This window comes from Chelonia mydas, chromosome 5 (genome assembly GCF_015237465.2).
Source record: "Chelonia mydas isolate rCheMyd1 chromosome 5, rCheMyd1.pri.v2, whole genome shotgun sequence".
Classification (NCBI taxonomy): Eukaryota; Metazoa; Chordata; order Testudines; family Cheloniidae; genus Chelonia; species Chelonia mydas.
Window position 1 is genome coordinate 30,885,984 of NC_051245.2, and position 12,451 is coordinate 30,898,434.

Genomic DNA, 12,451 nt, shown 5'->3' on the forward strand with positions numbered 1-12,451 from the left:
CCAGTCCTGCAAACACAGGCATGCTTAACTCTTGTGGGACTATTCACATGCTTTAAATTAAGCATATGAATACATTTTGGCAGGATTGGAGCCTAAAGTTGTACTAAAAAAAGACAAAACACTCAAAAGGCAACAAGCCACATTCTTATTTAAATTGGTTTGTCTTCAGTAAGGTTGTACATGTGTAATTGAAAGCAGAAATTGGTCCATGGTATTTAGTATCATATTATTAAAGGACATTTGCAATGCTTGCTTTTCATTTTTCCTCTTTTGATAGATAAAGGGAGAAAATTGCAAAAAACAGATTAATTCCAAACACTATCAAACTTAACTTTATAATTGTCGTGACGTTATCGATAAACTATAACCATGTAGATCATTGTTTCTACCATTGTTATATAATTGCAACAAATCTTGTACAAAGGTCAAGGAAGGTATCTATGGAAAGGTTATGCTTTGCTGAATATAATTATGCGATTTGTATACACGTATCTTTTTTGTATTTGAAGTTATGAGTATTGGCTCTATACCTGTATTTCTAAATGTTTGCTCCTGGGGTAATGCCCACAAGGTAATTAGCCAGAACCTCTTGGAGGAACTATTCAAATTGAGCAGCCCATCAAAAGAACATTTAACTCACAATGGAAGGTGCCCACCTCCCCTGAATGGACTTTCCTGTGAACACGCTATCTGAAGTACAGGTAATGGTTTCTATGGTTTCTACTATGACTAAGCGGAATCAGGCATGGACACATGACTTGCCCTTGCGACGCCAAACACCATCTTGTTGCTGTAGTTTTCCACAGTGAGAACAATGGGTTTCCCTCCACATGGGAGAAGCTATAAAAGGCACTGGAAACATCTCCATTTTGCATCTTTCCTGCTCAAACTCTGGACAATGGATTTATACTAATGGGTGCATTCTAACCAAGGAATCGAGGACCTTCCAATGATTTGGAAGCAACCAGAGACTTAACTTAAGCCAGCAGTTTATTCCATCACTGCTACAAGCCTGATCCAAGAACTTTTCAATTATTATATGTATTTGACTCCTATAACCAATTTTAACTCTCACTCTTCTTCCTTTCTTTCTTTCTTTTTATAAATAAACCTTTAGATGTGAGATACTAAAGAATTGGCAACAGCGTGATTTTTGGGTAAGATCTAAATTGGAAATTGACTTGGGTGTGTTGCTGGTCCTTTGGGATCAGAAGAACCTTTTATTTGATTAAATTGGTTTTAAAGAACCACTCATCTCTAAGTCTAGTGTTTTTGTTGGTGATATATGAACTGGAATGCTTAAGAAAACTGCTGTCTGACTTCACCAGTTTGGTGAAACAGAAGTTTACTTTTGTTGCTGGTTTGGTGTATCTCATGGGAGAATAACCTCCAGTTTTGGGGTATATCTGCCCTATTTCTCAGCAGTTTGTCCTGAATTTGGTATTCTCAATTGTGACCCATGGAGGCCCGGTGACTATTGTTTATAATTAAACTCTTTTACTGCTTTGACCATTTCTAGTCTCATATTCAAAAGAACCTGTCTTATTTCAGCATTTACCTATTCAAGACAAAACAAGCTACATGGCATAACAAGTACCTATTTTAATATATTTATTTGTGATATTTTTTAATATTTGGAAAATATGTTGATATGACACAGCAGTGTGTTGAATCTTTTAGGATATCAATCAACAATTTACTAAAAAACATACTTCATTGGATAAGATTTCTATATAACGTAGAGTGGAAGGGCCAATAAGGGCCAAATTCTGCTTTCAGTTACACAGTTACAACCTCCACTGAGGGAATTTCACCAGTGTAACTGAGACCAGAATTTGGCCTTAAGTTATTTTATTCTGCAGACTGATGGAAAGTATTTCTGTGGAAATGAAATAAATGTTTTCCCAAAACAGGTCTATTCTGGCTTTGTCCTAAGTTGCACCATGAACAAAAGCAGAAATATTAGGAGTCTAGGGGGGAAAAGGGTCCATTCCAAAATATCATGCAACTTGCTTGAATTTCTGGATCCTGACTGCCAACGCTCTATTCACATACAATTTTTTTGAAAGCTAAATGACAGTGTCCTTGAAGTATCACTGACGTTGACTCCAGCTGATACAGTTTTTGGTTATTAACATACCTTGCTATACGTCTAGAATGAGCCCACCAATAATTAGAACTGAATACTCTAATTTTTAAAATTAAATCAAGCCTCTGGGAAAGAACCAAGGAAATAGATGGCTAAAGGCCTTTCAAGCAATTAACAAGCACTGTACTGTAAGGTTAAAAATTAAATGGTGCAAACTAGGTTAAGAGTTTCTTCTCTTAAAAATGTCATGTTGATAGAAAGGTAGGGCTCTTGCACTTACGGGTGAAAGCACAAGGAGACAGGACATTGCTTGAGAAATTCATACTTCAGAAAACTAAGTGAATTTTCACTATTGTTTGTACATTTATATTTTTCTCATAAAAATAATGCTTTTCATTTATATCATGCCTTCCATCTGAGACTCTGAAAATAACTTTACAAACATTAATTAAGCCTCACAATATTCAATATTCCTCTTAGGTAAGTAGGTATTATTTCTGTGTGTCTTGAGACACCTAGCTGTCTCACACTGGACACTCAAAACAGAAACATTCAAAATTAGAGGTCATTTTAGTTTGCCAAAGTAAGTTATGCGTGAAGCTGGGAATAAACCCAACAACTTTGGTTCTCAGTTCTGTAGTCTAATCACTATGTCATGCATTCACCACCAAATACACTAGCTTCAAATTCCTCCAACTGGGTCACTCCAGAAATACCTTTATAAAATGACAAACAAGGATAGAGCTCTACTGAAGTGGATGCCAATGCTGCCTAGTATAATTGGCCAACAAAAAGGTTGCAAAATACAGTGATTGGTGGCTCATCAGAATAATGTAACCTGTATCTTCTGGTCCAACTCCAAATATCATGCTGATCTCACAACATATAAGTTTCAAAAGAAAATAAAATCAAGAACTTTATATCATTGTAGTCCAAACAAATCAGCAAATAGTACAGGAAGCAAAGGTGAAAAATTACCATGATACAATTAATCATCATTCATAAAATTGTAAAGACCCAAAAATGCCCAAGAAGCACCATGTTTTAGAGGCACAAGTGAACACAGTACACATACATATATTTGTTTAGAATGTGCAGAGACTGGCTGAATACTAAAAGATGAACATTTCTTATGAAGAACAAGAACTGATGTGCACTTTCCTTGGGTGCTACAGAATTTATGGGAAAATTCTAAGTTAAACTGAAAGTAGGTTGAAAAAATGAGAGTTTGGATTTTTTTTTTTTTTGCTAAGTGTATTGAGTTCTTTTTCCCGCTGTGACTAGATATATTGCTGCATCTAAATTAACTTTCTTAGAATTTGTTTGTAAATTAGAAATACTGACCTGCCTGTAAAAAGAAGAGGGAAAAAATGCTATAGAAAATTGCATATTTTAATTCTGAGCTGCAACGTAATGGATGTATTATTACACGAGAGTACAACAACACTCTAGTGAAATACTGGAAATGCGCTTAGGCTGAGACCATGCACTTTAATTCTACACTATCTTCACCATAAGGCTAACATATCAATAAAATGAAATGATTTCTTTAAATAAATGAAGGCATAGTCCTTCCCAGAGTATTAGGGTGTACAGAGGATGTGGGCCTGCTGCAGTAACCTTAGTAAGGGAAGCATGCTTTCACTTGCATATCTGATCAGCTCTGCTTGATAATGGTGAGAGGACTGAGGGCAAGAAACCATGTCCCCCATCCACTTGGGATACTATAGACGCACCTAAATGTTAACAAAAGTATTTGTAACTGGTATTTAGATATCTAAAATAAATATTGATGACTAACTTTAGTTAGTCAAGTTGGATAATTGAGCATTAAACAAACAAGTCATATAGTGACTGCCATCAGTGAGACATTATACAAATTAAAATATAGAAGTCAGAGATGGAAAACACCTATTGTGTCATCTAGTCCATCCCTCCTCCATGAAGATAAAGTTTTAGACCCTACATTACACTTCCTATTACTTTGTCCAGTCTACTCTGAAATGTCTGAAATGATGGAACATCTGCTACTTCAGTTGGGAAACTATTTCAAAGCTTAGTAGACCTTATTGCCAGGAAGTATTCCCTGATATTGATGAAATGCTTCAGTGAACTGAGTTAAGGCTGCAATTTTGTCATGTCAGCTGTTAGCTAATGTAGTAGGATGAGCTCAGTGAAAAATTCAAAAGTTGTGGGAATATAGTAAGCAAAAGGCCAAAAGTCAATGACATTTTTTATACTCAAACTATCCTATATTTCTCCATTTTCATGCACACAAAAGGAAGAGTTCATGTTCTGTAAAAGTTTTGTTCATAAGAATTGCTGTACTAGTATTGAGAGGGGGAAATTGAACCTGTGTTGCCCACATCCCCTGTGAGTGCTCTAACTACTGGGCTAAAACATATAATCAAGTGAGTAGCACCACCACCTTCCATGGCCAGATTTAAATGGGATCCAATCCAGTAGGCAGCCGATGAGCATGCATACAGGATCAGGCCCCATACACGATTTAAGTGGCTGAATACTTATCTTCCCTGGGTTTGTGAATTGTTCTAGGACTTAGGAGGGTGATAGGCATCCGAATGCCTAGAGGGAGGCAACAATGCACATGCTCAGAGTCAGAAACATAGAGGTACCTAGGACATTTTTACTCTGAAAACTTAGGCATCAAGTAAGTGTGAGCACCTACAGGGTTTGGCAGGAGTTCTGTGGATCGCAGTGGAGCCAAAACTGGGATTAGGGCACCTTTGTGGATCCGGGTAGATGCAATATAAATAAATACTACCACTGTATAATATTAGTTGCATTTAAGCTTTAAATCTGGAACACCCCATTTCCAGTCACTAAACCCTGAAGTTTTCTGCTGAACTTTTAGAACTATCTTCATTTTTTTTTCTTTTTCAGGTATTATAAAAGGAGGAGGATTTGCACTCCTAACATAGAAGATTTCAGCACAGGGATTCTGACAATTAAAACTGTCAAGAGTTGAATGCCATTTTTGTAAAGCAAAATATCCACCCTTCTAAATCTTAAGGTTTTCTCTTTTGTTTCCTAATTCACTTTTGTATGTACTGTATACTGGCTGATATTATAGAATATATGCACAACTGCATAGATTCTATGAAGATGTGAGCTGATCTGTGAGTCTGTCATGTATAAAAGAAAGATTTCATAGGGCTTGACCCTGAGACCCTAACACAAATGAGCAGTCCCAATGAAGCTAATAGGACTACTGATGTGTGTAAGTGTTGCAGGATTGAGTAATTAGGGGGCAAGCACCCGATCGAAAATCAGACATATAAAATATCCCTAATAGAGGAAGTGGATAATGAATAAGTCACACTACTTCAAGGTTAACCATTAAATACATTAATCAGCATGCGATCAAATGAGTAAAACATATACAAAAACAAGTGATTAATTCAGAGTAACTCAAATATCTCTTTATTTGTGATATATTTCACAGCATGCTTGATAGATTAAGGGCCCAATACTGCAACTCTCTCTTTTACATGGGTAGTCCTTACACATGTGAGCAAGCCCATTGATTTCAATGGATCTGAGCACACTCTACATCCCACAGGAGACACTCAGCATTTTACACCCTGTAACAAAAACAATTGTATGAGTTACAACAGTGTGTTTATCACAGTCAAAAGGAAATCTTATCAAGGGTTACAGATTCAGTAATCACCGCTAGATTGTGAAGAGATAAATGGAGGCATTCTACAGAGTTTCTGACATGTATTTAGTACAGAGCTTACATAATGGTTTGCTAATTAGACATTAAACCCCAGAAGATGGAGTTGTTCTCTTGCAAGAGACTACTGGAAACAAATGGTCCCTTTACAGGGAAACTACGTAATACTTATGGAACTTCTTTCCCCAAAAGCATACATATCTGATGCAGAACACAGTCTTCTCTGCACCACAGACAAGCTAATGCTTCCAGAAAACATGGTGCTAAACACAGCAACAATTTTAGCAACTGAATCGAATTACTGAGTTTTTACAAATCATGCAATGAGCTTTCCACACTACTGTTCATACCATTAAAAAAAAAAAAAAAAGGTCAGGGAAGGGAATGAAGGCATTTAAAAGCCATGACATCCATGCAACAAAATATTGTACAGTAGGTAATCTTACACAAAAGCCCACAGTGTATTTTAAGGGGAATTTTATCAATATTTGATCTAAAGCAAAAAAGAATGTTTCAAGTAAGTTTCATGCAGTGAAAATTTTCAGCAGCAGGGGAAAACAACACAAACGTACAACAATCCATGTCAGAAATTGCCCACATTTGACATAGTTAACACGATATTCTTATGTTTTTATAATTTACACTTGATGCCCAACTTTCTTTTCTACAGAGACATTTAAAAAGCATCTATGCCTTTTCTATTGGTGATGGAATTAGTTAATAATAATTTTACTATTTTAGGAGCTATATTACTCAGTGTCTTTCCAGTCTGATGCTGTCAAATATTTACTTTTTATAATATTATCTTGATAGTGAAATGCAAATGTGAAGAGGCACTTAAAGTAGGAGAAGAATGAAAGAAAATGATTTTATATACCATATTAAAATGCTAGTATAACAGGCATTCATAGTGCAATTATGGGTCCAAGATACCCTTAGGCCTTGTCTATACACAAGAGTTGTAGAGTTAAAGTGGTGCAACCATCCTAATGGAGATGCAGTTATATTGGTATGAAGGTCTATATATTGGTATATCTATTTCCTGTATAGGAAGGGAAATAAGCTATACCTGTATATGGTCCCTTTTTTACATGTATAACTGCATTCACACTAAGTCAGTTGTACCAGTATATCTATTCCAATAAAAATCACATCTCTAACTGAAGCAATCATACGGGTACAAAAACTATGTATCAACCTGGCCTTAAAACCACCACTAGGACTTAAAAAAAGAAGCTGTGGAACTAATCTGTATGAATGATTACATGTAATTTTTGACATAATAAAGAACATTTATCTCCCACCCACCCCATTTATTTATTTATTTTATTTATTTATTTGCAAAATACAACTAGTTCAAGCACATATCAGACACAGTACTGCCATGGGTGAAGCACTATCTGCTCTCATTGGAAAAAAAATCGAAAAGATTCAGTCCTTACTGCGTGTTAGAATTCCTTCAGTATATGTGTTATCTACTTCAGTGCTGCTCAAAGTGGTGGTCCGCGGACCGCTGCCGGTCCGCAAGCCATCGGCTGCCAGTCTGCACGCACATTGGGGAAAAAAAATGTCGGTCCCCCACATCAGATAGCTTGAAAAGTACTGATCTACTTCATCTGAGACTATCAGCATAAAATGTTTCACTTGTAAGGCAGAAATCTATTTCATTCATAAACTAATATCACATAAAATATTATTTTACTGTATCTATCATTTAAGAGTCCAATTCTGCAACTACATACTCCTGAATAACTTTAATCACAGGAGTAGTCCACTTGATTTTAATGGAAATACTCACATGAGCAAAGTTACTCATGTTCTACATTTGTCCAAAATTCAAGACTGTGCCACCATTACTCACTCTAGTTTGAACTGTGAGCCTGGCTGCCCACCCATGCAGGGAAACAAGGGGGCATAATGAACCTCCTTAATTGCCTGTGCATGATATCCACATCACCAGACCCTGTGTAGGCTGCTACATTCCCTTCCTAGGCAGGAAGGGTGTGGGTGGACAAGTGGTGGAGCTTGACTCCCCGCTCTCCTCTCCCCATGCACCTGCCAGTGCAGCTGAGCTAGTATGGAAAGGGGGAAAAAAATTATTCCAAGAAAAGAGCTAATACAATTTACTTCCCCTAGGGAACAAGGAGAAAGCAGGGACTGAAGCGTGACTCTGAGAGTCACAATTTAGTGACTGCTCTGCTCCTCTCATAGCTGTGCTGACCTTTACTTGGGCTTGAATGCAAGGTTCCAGTACATCCCATTGAGTGATACATCACACTGCAAATAGTCCCTTTGGAACCAAGGATTTAATAAGAATCTCTCTTTCATTTCTTTTGAAAAATGTACTATTTAACCTACTTTCTTCTTTAACAGAACAGTGCAACTATTTGATTTAAACAGGTGTATCCCTTTCTATGACATTCACTCACTATTCTATGTATATGAAGAGACTGATGAATTGCTTACTTACACTATCAACCCTTTTAAGCACATTTATTATTTCAGAAAGTACTACTATAATTGTGATTAATAAATTTTACAAAGGCAGCCAACCAATTCTTACTATGTAGTAAAACAACTAATTCTTCACAAGAATTGATTTTTAATATAAATACAGTTCTCCCTAAATGTTTATTGTTGTACCTTTTGGAAATATATTTTATGTTAATTGTGTATTTTTATGTTTTATAGCCAATCAAAATATGTTGACATTAACATTCTAATTGAATACTGCATTTACTGTTTTAACTATAAAAAGTCATATTGCACTCTAATCTTATTTTATTTTATTTCTGGAAAAATATATGTGCAGTTAAAGTCCATAATATACTTAAATCATAAGCAAATTTTGTATAGTATTTGAAACATAGAAAAATAAGTGATTTCTGAGTTCCTTTGAAGCATGAGCTCCAATATATTCCTGGCATAGTACAATAATGTAGCACTATGCGAAACAAAATAAGCTTTTTCTGATTTGGGCAAGGTCATTTTCCCCTACTGTGAGGATACTACGGAACCTTTTTAGCTTTATATTACCTGACAGACCTCATGAATTTGGAAATGCTTTCAAACCAACTATTAATGGATTAAAATGAAACGGTCATCGATTCTTAATATTGCCTGCTTCTTCAGCATCTTTTGTGCCCTTTCTTCGGCATTTAAAGGACTAAGAAAGGCACAATTATATTTTCTACGGTATACATGGACACTGACATACTTCATGTTCCAGGAAACACAAGGGCAGAGATTCCAAGGTTATACTTTGCATTGACCCGAGATTTTCAGAAACCATATCATTCAGCACCACGGCTAGCTCCCACTTAGGGACCGGGTAGAAATTCTACGTGTTTTCCTTCTCCCTAGTACACAACGTTATAGGTCAAGGTGGGAGCGCTCCCTAGATGACTTTCAAGCTCCAGGTAAATTAAATAGGAACAAACCTCTTTCTGTGCAAAAAAAAAAAAAAAAAAAAATCATTAAGAAAACCTCCATTCCCCCTCAGTCCACCTAGTTCAAGTCCATGCATTTTAGTCACATGAATATATAACCTTTAAATATTTCTGAAGAGCTCACGCCGTGCGTTCAGCATCAAATTGCAAAGCTGGAACAGCGAGTTCTCGCTCTAAAATAACAGGACAAGGGATGTCTGTCTCAAGTGTTTGCAACCTTCACACAATGAACCGACTGGCCAAAAGTACCCTCCAGCTTGGCTGTTTTCGCACCAACTCTCGTCTTGAGCTTTTCCTCTCTGCCTTGCCTGTTTCCTCCTTCTCCCCGTGAAGCTGCATTACATAGATTTGGGACCGGAAGAGACAACCCCCCTCACCCCCAAAGTTTTAATCACAGACTCGTAGCCAAGGTCGCCGGGCGTTTGCTGGAAGCACTCTTCCCCCCCCGGACTCGGAACCCAGCGCTGGGTTTCAGGTCCTGCCCTTGCACAGCCTGGTGGGGCTTTCGTTGCTGGCCATGGCACTGGGATCATAAGGCGTCTGAAGAAGACAAGAGATGCCAGCTGCCACGCCAGGCTACCCCGAGGCGTGCGCGTGGTGGGCACGCACCCAGAGCCACACTCCACACACGGGACCACGCCGCCTGCCCGCAGGCAGCTCCTTCCCACCGCCCCCGAACGCCTTTCCGCCCAGAGACAGTCCCCAGCGCACGGCCATGAGACACGCTGCAGCGTGCACACAATGGGGGACTGGCAGCGTGCCCGGGGGCGCAAAGCTACCAACGGCGGCGCTCTGCACGACTGGCTGCACTTTATTTGCCAAAGTTTGTCCAGCGCGCTGCCTGGAGGGGTGGGGGGGTCCCTTTCTTTTTCGGGGGGAGCCGCCACGCTGAAGCGGAGGGGCGGGGGTCCCTGCGTGCAGAAGGCACCTGTGAGCCGCCGCCGGCCCTCGCCCCGGGGCAGCTCTCCCCTGGGGGGGGGGGGGGAGGAGGAAGCGTGGGGGGGCACTCACCTGAAGTCGCTGTAGGGGTGTATGATCCAGAACCCCGCAGTTTTAACCCTTTCCTGCTCCTTCTCCACCGCCTTCTGGCTGCCGAACATGCGGAGGGAGAATTTGTTGACCCCGGGCTGCAGCATGGAGGTGAACTGGCGCTGCATGAAGCCGTACTGCCGCCCGGAGCCCACGGCCTCCTCCAAGCCCACCCCGGGCTCCTCGCCGCCGCCGCTGCCGCCGTCCACTTTGAAGCATACCGAGTTGCCGTGCTCCTTCCCGCCGCCCGGGCTGCCCAGCGCCTTCTCCGCCGGCTTCGCCTGCAAGGCGTTGGCGCTGCCGCTGCCATCGTCCCGGCTGCCGGGCGAGGAGCTCGGCTTGCCCGCCTCCATGCTGCGGGGGGAGCGCTCTCCAGCCTGGCCCGGGCTCCTGCGGCACTGGGAGTCCGGGGCAGCGCAGCCAGCGGGCCGGCCGCCTTCCTCCCTGCAGCCGCCGCCGGTGCCCTTCAGCAGCTCAGCCCCTCTGCTGCTCCTGGCATTGCGAGCCCAGCCGGCACTGACACGCCGGGGACAGAGGGAGGGAAGCCGCGGCGCCCGCACCGCTCCCTTCGCCTGCCCTCTGCTGGCGGCAACGCCGCATCGCGCTCTGCCCGGCCGCCCGCTTCCCTGCGCCTGACATTGAGCGCCCCGGAGTCCTTGAGGGGCTCGGGAGCTGGGAAGGGGGAGGAGGGAGCGGAAGGGCGTGTGTGGGAGACAGGGGAGGGCGAGAGCGAGACTGTGTGTGCGCGCCTCGCTCCGTGTGTCTATCTTTAACTGCACGTGTGTCCCTCTGGAAGCAGGTGTGTGGGATTGCCTGTGTCCACGCGACTGGGAGCCACAGACTCAAAAGCAGGTTGTGTTGTGCCTGGTGTAGGCAGCAGAGCTCTCTGTGTGTGCACCGAAAGCACCGGCGCGTGCCCCTGCGCCTGAGTTGCACATGGGCCTGTTTCTGCGGTCACGGTGTAGGGCCACGGTGTGCCTTTTGTCTGGGGTTGTCACTCTGTGCCTGTGTGTGGGAGAGAGAGAGAGACTGCACTTGTGTACATGTGTATGTGCACACCTGTGCAAACAATTTGGCAAGAGAAAGACTCAGAAAGAGTGGTGATTTTTAATCCTGTGTCTGACATATGTGGGAGGCCTGGTATTAAAATGATCACATATGATCAAAGACTTTCTTGTTAAAAAAAAAAAAAAAAGAGGGAAAAAACTATGCCAACCCCTGGGGGAAAGGAAAGAGACAGCAGGCAGGGTGTTGCACCCTATAGCAACCTACCACCAGAGCAGAAATGGACACTAATGATAAATGGACACAGAAGATGAAACCCCAGATACAGTGGGAAGCCCTGTCCTGAGCAGGTTGTACTTACCTGACAGATCCCTGAGGATTATGTTTCCTGTAAACATTGACAACACTTGTCAATAAAACATTATTGACCTGGCCTCTGTGTGACTTCATGTGTGTGAGAAATAGCAAGAGATATATTCTAATCTAAATTACAAATTTCATTCCAAAGAAACACCACTCACATTAATGGAGTTACTCTGGTTTTACACTGCTGAAAATGAGATCAGAGTCTGTCCCTGTGTCTTTGCATATCGTGTTCTGCTGTGTGCATGAGATTCTTAGTAATTTTTATTTTTTTCACTCACAAAATAACTCGAACAGTGACACAAAATCACACAAACGTATCTCTCATTAGGTGTTTATCTAACTGTCTCTTATTATAACAGTGTGTATGTGTTATTGTATGTTGCGCTGTGACTGACAGTATGTTTTGTCTGAGAGACTGTATATTCTGTGTGTGTGTGTGTGTGTGCGTGTGCATGCACTTTTATATGTGAGACTAAATGTATATTTACGAGCAAGGCTTTTTCTCTGGATAATATTGAAAATGTGTATTATTGTGTGCCTGCATGATTATGTGTTTCTGTGAATAAATGTGCTATTTTTGTGTGAAATTCTATGTGTCTGTATGACCACACATTTTATTGCATATGTGAAACTGTAGGGATATGCAAATAGGTAAAACCTGTATGTGTGCATGTCTACAGGTGGGTTCTTTGTATGGCTAATAGGGTATGCTAGCTCTTTAAGGGTTGGCAGAGGGCCAACATATTCCTATCAGTATTTTCTCCCCAGAATAGAAGGAGTCTAGGGCTTGTAGTTCAGAGGAACTCTGGGGAC

The 12,451-nt window shown here is 41.0% G+C and overlaps 1 protein-coding gene across 2 annotated transcripts in view; it reads right to left on the minus strand.

Annotated features, from left to right (window-relative positions):
* Positions 1-10,946, minus strand: part of HCN1 (hyperpolarization activated cyclic nucleotide gated potassium channel 1) — a 302,872-nt gene extending 291,926 nt beyond the window's left edge. Inside the window, exon 1 of one of the 2 annotated variants that reach the window (XM_043547367.1) lies at positions 10,250-10,942. In XM_043547367.1, coding sequence (XP_043403302.1) covers positions 10,250-10,620 — 371 coding nt within the window. In that variant the 5' untranslated portion in view covers positions 10,621-10,942. Of the gene's footprint in view, positions 1-10,249 lie in introns of both variants that reach the window. The other variant, XM_043547368.1, reaches the window with a different exon arrangement.
* Between the last annotated feature and the right edge of the window lie 1,505 nt (positions 10,947-12,451).